Source organism: Pipistrellus hanaki (assembly GCF_964339955.1).
Source record: "Pipistrellus hanaki genome assembly, chromosome: 9".
NCBI classification, from domain to species: Eukaryota; Metazoa; Chordata; class Mammalia; order Chiroptera; family Vespertilionidae; genus Pipistrellus; species Pipistrellus hanaki.
In genome coordinates this window covers 58375946-58388243 of record NC_140511.1, presented here as the reverse complement: position 1 = coordinate 58388243, position 12298 = coordinate 58375946, and the positions used below count along the sequence as shown (strand labels likewise).

At 38.4% G+C, this 12298-nt stretch overlaps 1 protein-coding gene and 1 long non-coding RNA gene across 4 annotated transcripts in view; one reads left to right on the top strand and one right to left on the bottom strand.

The window, feature by feature from the left end:
* Nucleotides 1–1499, top strand: part of LOC311627274 — a 356010-nt gene extending 354511 nt beyond the window's left edge. For both annotated transcript variants that reach the window (XR_014795876.1, XR_014795877.1), the window contains exon 3: nucleotides 1465–1499. This is a non-coding gene — a long non-coding RNA (uncharacterized lncRNA). The remainder of the gene's footprint in view (nucleotides 1–1464) is intronic.
* LUZP2 (leucine zipper protein 2) overlaps nucleotides 1–8939 on the bottom strand; it is a 286277-nt gene extending 277338 nt beyond the window's left edge. For both annotated transcript variants that reach the window (XM_084893618.1, XM_084893619.1), the window contains exon 1: nucleotides 8496–8939. In XM_084893618.1, the coding sequence (XP_084749744.1) occupies nucleotides 8496–8557 (62 nt within the window). In that variant the 5' untranslated portion in view covers nucleotides 8558–8939. The remainder of the gene's footprint in view (nucleotides 1–8495) is intronic.
* Between the last annotated feature and the right edge of the window lie 3359 nt (nucleotides 8940–12298).

Sequence of the window (12298 nt, the reverse complement as noted above, 5' to 3'; positions counted from 1 at the left end):
AAATTAGAAACCCTCATATCCCTCCTGAGGATAGAGGGGAGAAAGTCATATAAACTATAGGAACTTGAGATGACAGCTGGCCCAGAATCTGCACTAGTTTTTGCCAATACCATAACTCAACTGCAGGGGCTACTTTGAAAGACAGCAAGTCCTTGCATGATTTTTGTTCTCTGTTTTTTTTTTTTTCTAAGAACCTTTCACTGGGCTCAAATCCTTCCATCCCTTGCCTCCAGAAGCATCTTATCAGAAAATATACCACAATTTTATTATTTTGGCTGTACAGCCAAGAATTTTGTAATTCTTTTATTTCGATTAAAAAAAATAAATTTTAGTAATTTCAGAGAGGAAGGGAGAGGAAGAGTGAGATAGAAACATCAATAATGAAAGAGAATCAATGATCTGCTGCCTCTTGCATGTCCCACACTGGGGATCAAGCCCACAACTTGACTGGGAATTAAACTGTGTCCTCCTGATTTACAGGTTGATACTCAACCACTGAGCAATTCTGGCTGGGCTTGATTTTTTAATAAAATAATTAAATTAAGCATTGATTGCTTCAGATGTCTAATATAAAAGCAACACATCAAACTGTCAACTTTATGTAATGTATTAGGTAATATGTCTTAGGATATCCTGAGAGATAACAGTAAAGTTGTGTGCATGCACAAAGATAGAACTTAAATATAATTTTTAATCTTAAATGTTGTATATTATTACTTTTCAATTTATAGATGAGAAACTTAAGTTTCAGAGTGGTTAATAAACTTATTTAAAGACAAAGAATTTGATTTATGATATGTACAAGTAAGGTGTAATGTATGACCACCTAAACCTAAACAAATGTTACATAACTATAAATTACTCATAGGACATAATGAAAATATAGAGATGTGTAAAGCAAATGAACAGTAGTGTCACTGTACATTAAAGCTAGAAGTGGAAATATTTAGTATCTCATCTTTGTAAGCTAGTTAAGCATGCTGCCCATTGAACAATATCACACAGCTCTAGCATAGACATAATAGGTAAGAAATATTTAAGCAGATGTCTAGCCAGGAAATTTATAGGAAACTAGTAGTTCACTGCCACTTGCCTCAGGGGGCTGCCCCACCCACCACCACTTGTAGCTAGCTCTCTGCTGCACACAGCTCGCTGCCCTGCCCTCCTGTAGCTCTCCACTGCTCCTAGCTCTCTGCCCCACCTTTCTATAGCTCTCAGGGAGCTTGTTGCCCCACCATCCCCTGCTGTTTGGTCATTACATGTCTGAGGTGTAACATTTGCATATTACCTCTTTATTATATAGGATAGTTTCAATGATAAAGATTCCAAAGCACCAAAAATGTCATCTTACAGTACAATTTAAGACCAACAGGAACCATTGTAGGTGTATCTCTTGAGAGGTAAACTGTATGCAAAGGTGAGAACTCATTAATGACTCTGCTCTGGAGTTTGAAAATGACCTAGCATCTTTTTTTTTTTTTTTTTTTTTTTTTTTTTTGGCCAGCCAATTCTTCAACAAGCAACTGAACACAGGTGAATAAATGGTGTTCAACCATTATAATTCCCTTTGATAATAGCCTGTTGTACTATCTTAATCACATTACATGTGGTCAGAGAATTAGTTTTAAAATTACTTTATACTCTACAATAATTAGACTAGTTTTGGCTATATTGTAGACACCAACTATACAAATGTGGCTTGACTGCAGAAGAGATATATCATGAAGAGCCGTCACATGGTAGAATAGGAAGTGGATTAAGGCACCTTCTGAGTTCTGGTTTTGTTTGATTTCTGTGGACTTAGAAAGGTCTGTCATCCTGGACCTCAGTTTTTTTCACCTCCAAAGTAAAGGACCTTGGATTAGAACACAACCTTGTAAGTATATTCAAAGAGATTAAAACACTCAAAAGCAACACCAAAAACAGATATAACAATGATATCACAATCTATAGTACTACCATGTATCATAGTGTTTATAAGGTCATTCTCAGAGCATGATTTACTTGGTTGGCCTTTAGTTTATATCTGAATGGAATGGTTTAAGTATTTCTTTGCCTCCTATAATCATGAGCAAAACCCTTAGATATCCCAGTAAAAAATGTGTCCTTTATCTGATGCAAACATTATATATTCTTTCCTTTTATTCTTCTGATAAGCAAATTATACCTGTGCTATGATCCACTAGATTGACAAAGTCATCACACATTCATACACACAATAATCTGTGGCAAATTGTTTTTTTCATTCAGTAACTAGAATTTCATGGCCCAGTTACAAATAGTTTGTGATAAAGTATGTCAAAACTAGTTGAGATTAGATGACCTTTACTAGTAAAGTTGTTTTCAAAACTGGGTTAGAATAAAGTCCCTTTTATGTGATGATTCAGAAGACATATAACAAACAGTTGAGCTTCTTCTATATCAGTGGTTCTCAAATTGTTCTCAATAGTAGGAAGAAAATCTCAATGTTACCTTTTCTTACCTTTAAATTTTCTAAATGTCTATACCTCTTAAAGACTGCTAATTCTTGATGAAACCCATTAACATTAACAAGCAGAAAATAAAGTTATAGATACTTTATACCAACCCTGCCTATGTAATTTAAAATCATCCATTCCTATTCATTGACACCTGCGCTTAGGGCTTTGATTTGATATTATGACTGATGTATTGCAAATGCAATTAAATTTGAAATATATATATACACTTTTGTGGTAAATCACATTCCATGTTATTAAGTTAAATACTGAAGTTTTTCATGGTGTTCACCAAAGTACACAGCACCATCCAAGCATTTGCGAACAAAACATTTTTGAAGAATCAGCCTCGTTACCAGGTAATCCTCACTTACTGCTCCTGCTTCCTGTCTTCTTTGCTAATATTTTCTCTTTTTTAAGATGATAACTGTGATTCTTGTTAATTTTATGCCATCCAATTGATTTGTATCCAAGTTTTTATTTATTCTGCTATGTCCATTCACAGTTACAAAGATTTTATGAAAATGGTAATAACCATATAGTAATAACTGCACAGCCTAACACTGTTAAGCACTTACTGTGTTCCAGGGAATATGGTAAACTTTTTAGATGAACTCATTTGGTCTTTACCACACCTTCTCAAGTAATTTCTATGAGTAGTCTTATTTTCTACATGAAAGTTTAAGCAGTGTACCTAATACTACACAGCCTGCAAACATTGTACAATATTAAAGTCAATTATAAAATATGATTTCTCTCATTGTCTTTGGAAAACAAAAATTACTTTTAATTTTCTTTAATTGGCATGATTCACTTTTTTCTCTATTCACACTTAGAACTTTTTTTTTTATGACAGTGTATTATATGATGCTACATAGAAGGATGATTTTGTAACTCCTTGTTTTGTTTCTGAAGCTTTGTCTTGTCTGTCCAGTTAAATGTCTGACTAATAGTCTGAATTTGGAAATATTCTAATCTGATACTATATTTGAATAAAGCTTATATTTAAAAAACATTTGTTATTATTTATCCAACTTTGTCTTATACATAATCATTTCTATACATGACTTGATTACGGGAACATGCACTTTAAAGTAATATATTATTTTATTGCCCTCATGCCTTATGCAATAGCTGGCTCATTGCAGGCATACTTAATACATTATAATGAAAACATCAAAGATATCTCTAAAGATTATAAAGACAAATTGAAATTGATTTTTTTTATTTTTTAGAGAATAAAACTTAGCGTTAAACATTATCTCTGTAATTAGGTTACTCAAATTATTTGGCCCTATTTATTAAAGGGATTTTCCTCTAGAAGTCAGTGAAAAACAGGCATACATATATACCAAACACACACACACACACACACACACACACACACACACACCAGAAGCATTCTCATAACACACATGAGAAAACATTTCATTAGAACCATGCACCCCTTAGCAGTTTCAGTAACTTTTGCTTCCTGGTTGGTAGGTCAAGTTCTTTCATTCAATTACATAGAGAGTGGCCTGTACAATCAAACTGTACATATAGTTGAGGTGTCCCTTTCATTAGTCATAAGGGAAATTTAATCTATAAAGATAATACCCAAATAAGTCATTTAAAAAACTGCTACTTAAAATAGGCCACGAAGGTCCAAAACTGAAATTTGAAAAGTAAAACAGTTGCTTGTTAATATCTTCCTAGCCTAGAAAAGACATTTCTCAAATCAATGGTCGGCAAACTCATTAGTCAACAGAGCCAAATATCAACAGTACAATGACTGAACTTAATAGTCTGAATTTGGAAATATTTTAATCTGATACTATATTTGAATAAAGTCAAAATTTTTAAACTTAAACTTCTTCTAACACCACTTCTTCAAAATAGACTCCCACAGGCCGTAGTATTTTGTGGAAGAGCCACACTCAAGGGGCCAAAGAGCCACAGTTTGCTGACCACTACTCTAACTATTACATAGAATGGTAATTTCTATCACAAAGGAATGTGTGTGGGGTCAGATTAAAGGTGTTTGTGTGTGGCAACACTCACTATGGGCAGGGCTTGGGAAAATAATTCCACATTATATAGATCAACTTAGGGGAGTTAACACAAGAATGCTCCCTACCTCAAATGTATGTGCTTCAAAATAAAAATGTTTGGGACTTACTATGTTCTTATTGTAGTGCTTACCTCTCCTTTATCCTATATGGCACATTGATTCTCAGGAGGATTAAAGCACAGAGCAAATCATCCTCAATATATAGTATCCCCTAAAAATAGATTCCAAAGTAAACATGTGGCATGGCTGCTGATCAGAGGGCCCAGCAGGTGACTCCTATTGGGAGGACTTTAACCGACCATCTGCTTAAAGTTCTCCACCAGAAGTCAGTAGACCTTCACTCCTCCCCTGCCATGCTCCTCTCCCCATTAAGCCATTTAAAACTCAATAAACCAAAGGCATCAAGAGTAGAATCACAGCATAAAGGAACAGAGGTTCAGCAGTCTAAAGCACAAGGCTTCTCTGGCACTCCATGAGTCCCTTTTCACCAAGAACTTCTAAAGATTTTTTCACCCTACCATGCCTTTCACTACCTGTATGACTTCTTTCTGAAGTGAATTGCGGGCTGACTTGGAATTGCAATTTGTTCTCTACAGAATGAGGCTATTTAAAAAGTACAGTCATTTTCTTCTGGAGCTTAATACCCAACACGTTTGTTTTCTTTGAACGCATTTATTTATTTGTGTGGAGGTGAAATGTGTTTCTGTATTAACTACATTATTTTGAACACTAACTTAAATTTTCTGAATTTATAAGTATGCTCTAAAGAGAGGAGACAAAACACCAGAAAATTAAACTGCTCTTTTGAATTCTATGGAGTTTATCAGTAAAAGAAATAATTCTTGGCTATTGTGGAAGGTGAACAGGTTGCTTACTTTCAGGGCAAATAAAGTAACTCTGATGGGGAGGGGGGCGCATTGATATTGTTCACTATGATTAAAAATATGGAGTTTTTGTGGTTGGGGGGGTGGGAATAGATTAATCACAAAGTGGTAATGCACATATGCATTACCTATGGACATAGACAATAGGGTGGTGAAGGCTTGAGGTGAGGTGGAAACCGGATGGGTGGGGCAATGAGGGATTAAAGGGGGGCATTTGTAATACTCTCAACAATAAATACTTTTTTTAATGGGTTGATTAAAATAGGTTGTGAAATCCAGTTTTAAAAGGAACAAAAAATTAAATCTTTGCATCATCTAGTAATGAATCCTCAAATATCTCATTGGAAAACAAAGTATGTCACTACATTTTTTAAAAGGTTGGAATGAACAAACACAAATAGAAAGATATTCAAAAATGCATATTTAAAAGGCAGAATTACTTAGTTTTCATTTGTGTGGATGGAATACTATTATATAATAACTCTCTAATTGCCTCATTTGTTTTAGCGAACACATTTCTGTATTTTAAAACAGAACCAAACTTTAAATCTAGTGGAGAGATAATAGCAAGGTATTAAAGAGCAAGGCCCCAAGAAAGAGATATTGAAACATTGATTTTTTTTTTTTCACCAAGAGTCTCAGATCTACATTTCTCACATTGTAAAAAGAACTTGACAAAGACAAGTGATAAGGACTATAGGAAAATCTAGCAAGAGCCACACCCTGCTACTGATGCCTTCAACACAGTCTAAAGTATGTGCAATGCCATTTGCTTCACAAACAGGACCACGGACTAAGAAACTAAGTTAACAGAAGTCTTTGGCTGGAAAACTCACTGTCACAGGTGGCCGTGGCTGAGCTACACCGTTTGTCTCCGCAGGATAATTAACTCACCTGACTAATGCCACTGTTCTCACCAACCCGTGCTGCTCAGGCTCTAACTTGTACATTAACCATATGTCTACAACAACTCTTAACTGTTGCAAAGAGCGTGGCCTTCTGTTACAGCACGTTAGAACATAATCTTTTCTTGCAAAATGGCATGCTAACAGTATCATGTTCATTTTTTTTTTAATTTTTGCTGTGACAGGAGATAATCCAGGTACCCAATAAAATATTTGCTATTGAGTAATCACAATAACAAAATATGCCACTGATTACAAAAACGTTCACTTACGTAAGCACACCGTGCTCTTTTTGTTGAGTAAGCAAAAAGGAAAATTTAAAGACCTGTCACACTTTTCAGATACAACCACCACTGCAGAAGTTTCATATCTAAAGTAAACTAGAAATGACTAATTTAAATATTTATTATAATTAATGTGTTGACTATTTTTTTAATGTATCCTTAAAAAATTACAACTTTCACAAAAGGAATGGTGATAATTCTTTGTCTCTCTTTATACTATATAACCAATGTTAAAACTTTGGAAGCTAGAGACTTAAGAGCTTTGCAAGCTACTTAAATTGCTGCATCCTTAAGAACCAAATGTACTTTTGGAACACTACACATTTCAATGTCTTTAAAATCACTTTTGACTGTTTAAATATTCATTATTTTATGTATATGTTGAGAGGCACCTACTCAAACTTTTTCTAGAAGACTTCACAGGTAATTATTAAATTAGAACATAGAAGTTCAGAGTAAATGGTAAAACACTGCAAAGACTAACTGCAATGCTCAATTTGCATTGAGTTGTTTACAGCTAGTCACAAATATTAAAATGAGCCCTGTAATTGGAGCAAACTATTATAATACTGGGCAGTGCCTGTGATTTTAAAAGCATCTACACTTTGTGAACTGAAAAGGCCAGCAACCATCGGAGAAGATAAAGAATACACTAACTTCATTATAGTCACCTGGGCTTGTTTACAAGAAAAGATTTAAGTTCGTCAACTCTTGGGGCTAAATCTAACAGTCCTCTCACTAAAAGGAAAGTTTGGGAACAAAAGCTTCCAGGAGGATGGGTCGATAAGGAGTGCAGTCAAACATGGTTTACTGCCTTGATTTTTTTCCTAGATCATGAGTTTTCTTCAGACATTTATTTTCAGATTCGGAGCTAATTCTCTTCTCCCTCCCATTTCCCATCAGATACACAATCAGATAATGTTTCCATTCACATAGATTTGGAAAGATCCTCATCCTGTGGGGCGTATTTTATTTTATAGCAGCCAAGGGAGAGAGAGGGGCTGCCAATACGATGCGAAGAGCGGGCAGAAGAAAGGCTGAGTCCTGGGCAGTGGAACAGTCCCCCCTTGTGCTGCTCCTGTGGAAGGAGAATGCCAGCCGATCCCCAACTCCGGGCCCTGATGAACACTGGCAAGTCACACCACTCTTTTCAATCACTTCATTTTTAAACCTCCACTCCAAAGAGCTCCTCTGTGCTGGGTCTTAAAGCCCCATTGATGGTCAGCGATGGAGCACAGCGATGTATCTGACCAGGGTCACTGCATCAGCACTCTGAGAGTGTCTTCTAACTTTTTAATCACCTCGCTTGCTCTTTAATTAGACCTGATCACAGACAACCACATGAAAATGCCTCCCACTGAGTCCACGCGAGACGTTAAAACAGACCGTTGTTCCACAAGTCAGGAACTTTTGTGCCAAGCTTACCAGCTTCTAGGATTAATCATTTCGTTTTTCTTCTAGTTCTCTGTATCTTAAAAATCACACACACTAAGGGATGAGGAAGCTCTGTGACTAGAAAGGCAGCTCCCATGCGAAGGCACTGCCTGGTGGCAGTCCCCCCCTGGTCTCTCCGTGCCCTTTGCTGTGGTTGATCACTGCCTTTATCTTTTTTCTATTACTAGGATTTGAGGGAACAGGTCTTTAGAAGGGAACGCTGTTGGTCCTCTCCCAGGGAGTAATACTGACACTTAAAGGACTGGGATACCTACTAGAAAAGGGCTTTGCTCTCCCCAAAGGATGTCAGAACCCTAAAAATAGAGGGACCCTCCAACTTAGACAGGAGATGCAAACACAGCTCCTGGGTCCGCCCTTGGCCCGCACAGGTGAACTGCAGTGGGACCAGCCTCCTAGCAGCGCCCTCCGGGCCAGGTCCCTCCCGCTCCCGGACTCACCTGGTGCTGAGGACCAGCGCAGGCAGGAGAGGCAGCAAGTAGTGAGCGGCGCTGAATCTCATGCTGTCGACTGCCTGCCTGCTGGGGACCTTCTTCCCTCGCTGGCTTTGCTCTCCCTCCTTCCCGGTCCTGTCTCTCCTTGGTCCCAGGCTTTGTCCCCGGCCAACGAGAGAAGCCCTCTCCAGCAGCAAGCAGACGGAGATGGACGGACAGAAGGACGGACGCCTCTCCAAGGCAGGCGCTGGAAGTGGGGAGTATCTTTGGGAGTGATGTCACCAGCGGCGAGTGGAGCCCTGCCCGGGATTGTGTGCGCGGAGGCACCGCCGCTCCGGAGCCCGGAGGACGGAGGACGGAGGACGGAGGACGCGCTGTCACTCGCGCTGGAGGCGGCGGGGGAGCGGGAGGAGGCGCCCAGCGATGGCCCCTCGTGCTCTGGTCCGCGGGCCGAGCTCACCCCTCCGCACACCCGCCTGCCCGCCCGCCCGCTGGGGCTGATCCTTTATCCCCGCTTTCCTGGAAGATGGGGAGGGGGGAGGCGGAGCGGGGTAGAGGAGAAGTCTAATTTGCCAGTAATTGCACCTTCACTGGGAAAAGACTATCCGATGCTTGCATTGCAGGCAGGTGTCCCTCGCCTGATGGGACGGACAGTGGTTGGAAAGAACGCCCCTCTGGAGAGAGTGTTTGAAATACTATTCTGATTAGAGATATGTTTGCCTGATGTGGATGGAAGAGAAGCAGGCATAAGCAGCCTCTAGAAATGCATACGGAGCCCAGGATGCCATTGCAAAGCTTCTTGAACTCTGCAAACGTGGGCTCTAAGGAAGAGGTCTGCTGGGTCTGGGTTTGGAAGATTGCCGACCTTCCTCTGATTTCAGTCCGTCTAATTGTAGGAGCAGCTGGCAGTGGGCTGGGGGCTAGTGGCCAGATTTCACACACCTGAAGTTCTTTTCTTCAGGTGAAAAGACATAACAGAGAAATTCACCACAACGTAAAGAGTAATTTACTCGGAGTGGTGGTATTGGAAGACAGAAAAATGTATGTGTAGTTTTGTTTTCTGGATGGGCCAAACTTTCTATAATGGGTATCTTACATTTAATCATCTTTATTTTGAAAAAAAAGTAAATATTAAAATGAAATAACACAACTCTAATGCAAAATAGCCAAACAGAGCCAACTTCACCTACAGAGCTGTTTAATTCTAGCATATTTACAACATGGTATATTGCTGATATCCCAGCAGGATATCCTGGTTAAATAAATCTTTAGAGAGCACTTCCTCATACATTATTTCAGTTGATCATCACCAAGATCTGAGCTGGATTTAAAAAAAAAAAATGTGTTTTTCTTCCCCCCATTAATTTCAGAGATGAAGGGAGAGGGAGAGATAGAAACATCAAAGATGAGAGAGAATCATTGATTGGCTGCTCCCTGCGAACCTACTTATGGAGATCAGGCCTGCAACCTGGGTATGTGCCCTTGACTGGAATCAAACCTGGAACCCTATGTCCCACAGGCCAACACTCTATCCACTGAACCAAATCAGCTAGGGCAGTTCTTATCTACATCGTAAGCAAACTCCTCTGTTGCCTGAAACATCACACCCAGGACCACTAGCTCAGTGATTAACACAGAGCTGATGCTCAGTAAGGGCTGAAATGCACCAAAGGCAATGGGCAAAGGTCAGGTGGTCTTCCAGAATTCCTATCCAGAGTGTTTAGCTCATATTCCATCACTCAGGGACAAGTAAAATTCGTATTGAGCATCTCCTTTAGCCAAGTTTTTAAAGACATTATTTGTAGGAAAAGTACATTTGGTATAAAGCTTTATTTTAAAGAGGATATAAGTTTAAAGAATTAAACATCTAATTCACTGATTTGTGTTTGTTTTCCTTTTTAGGGAGATTGAAGTTTAAAACATTCACGTAGAACAGATATTGCTTTAAAACCCCAGGCCTACTAAAATAGAGGAGTAATAACTTTTGAAAATGAATACCATCCCCTTGGGCAATAGTAAGATTCACCACAGATATTAACTAGGCATGTACAAATCAACTCACTTGTGAATTGCATGCCATTTAAACAGGGAAAAAAAAAACTGTACTATACTTTGCTAAAACAGAACTCTGGCTTCAAAGAAAAATATGTGTTTTAGTTTGTTCCTGTCAGAATTATCTGATAACAGATTTTCTGCACATTTTGGAAGGTGACCATTGAGTTGCATATTCAACAAAGACATATGACAGAACTTGGTAAAAAAAAAAATGTGTGTATACTAGGAAATAACACTCTTATTTGTAGAACACATTTTTGTTTACATAACCAGATGAACTTCATTATCTCTGCCCTAATAGTATGGACCGAGTGTGGTAGTCATTTCTATTACTCTCCTCTTTTGTGATTGAGGTGACAGATTCAGAATGGTTAAGTAATTCCTCAGTGTCACTCAGTAACTTGAATAGTGGAGGTGGCATGAAAATTCACTCTGTATTATTTCAAAACATTGGTTTTCTTCAGGAAAAGAGTTTGTTAAATATATCTATGTAATAAAAGACTTTTCCCAACCTAAATTGTGTTATTTTGTGTAATATGTTTAACATAAAACAACAAATCAAGAAAGGGAAGTATCAGGTTGAACTTTATTTTTAGCCTGTCTCCTGGTTATGTTGAGCCTCTCTATTGGATACCAACAAAGAGCCACAAGGTTTGTTGGCTTTTATGCATTTCTGCAAACAGCAAAAGACATCTAAGAAGGGCATAGGAATATCAGGGAAGCACACATTGGAAGAAACTCCTGCAGATTTACAAGACTAAAGTTTTATATTTCGAATTTAAGTATAGATCTGCCTCTCAGCAGAAGTCTTTTATTCTTGTGGACATGCAAATCTCCATTACTCAAGGCATTCTGTCCACACTGTCAAAGGAAAATTCAAACCAGAATTAATTTCATGGCTTCAGGTATTTGGTATATACATTTTAAAGATGCTGCAGTGCAAACAAGAAACACTTGACATCTGAAGACATACATCAGCAAAAGCAGTAACTACACTCAAGTATGGATAAAAGACATGAAGAAAGCCCACACCATTACACTGAAAGACTAGTCTCCATTAAATGCAGGGATTGGGAGACATGGATAATCTTTAACATATATTTTTATTGATTTCAGAGAGGAAAAGAGAGGGAGAGAAAGACAGAAACACTAATGATGAGAGAGAAGCATTGATGAGCTGCCTCCTGCACTCCCCCTACTGGAGATTGAGCCCATTACCCCAGATGTTGAACCTTGACCTCCTTGTTCATTGGTTGATGCTCCACCACTGAGACACACTGGCCAGGCCAGGCCATAGATGATTTTTTAAAGCTTTATTAAGATTTAGGTTAGGAACCAAAGACTTCACCATTATAAACTGAATATATTAAGTGTTTTTAAAATATTATTTCAAGGTTATGAAATTGCCACTTTCATTTGATTCCAGAACATTTTCCTCACTCCATACCCACTAGCAGTCATTCACCACTCATTCACTCCTTTCTCCTTGGCCACCACTAATCTAATTACTGTTTTTAGAGATGTACCTAATTTTTGACATATTATATAAACTGGGTCATATCTTATGTGACTGGTTACATTCATATTCCTATTTCAATTATTCAAGTTGCAGCATGTGTCAGTACTTCATTCCCTTTTATTATTAAACTAGAGGCCCGATGCACAAAATGTGTGCATGGGGGGGATGGTGTCCCCCTAAGCCCAGCCTATGCCTTCTCGCCTTCTCATAATTGGGCCTAAACTGGCAGTAGGAC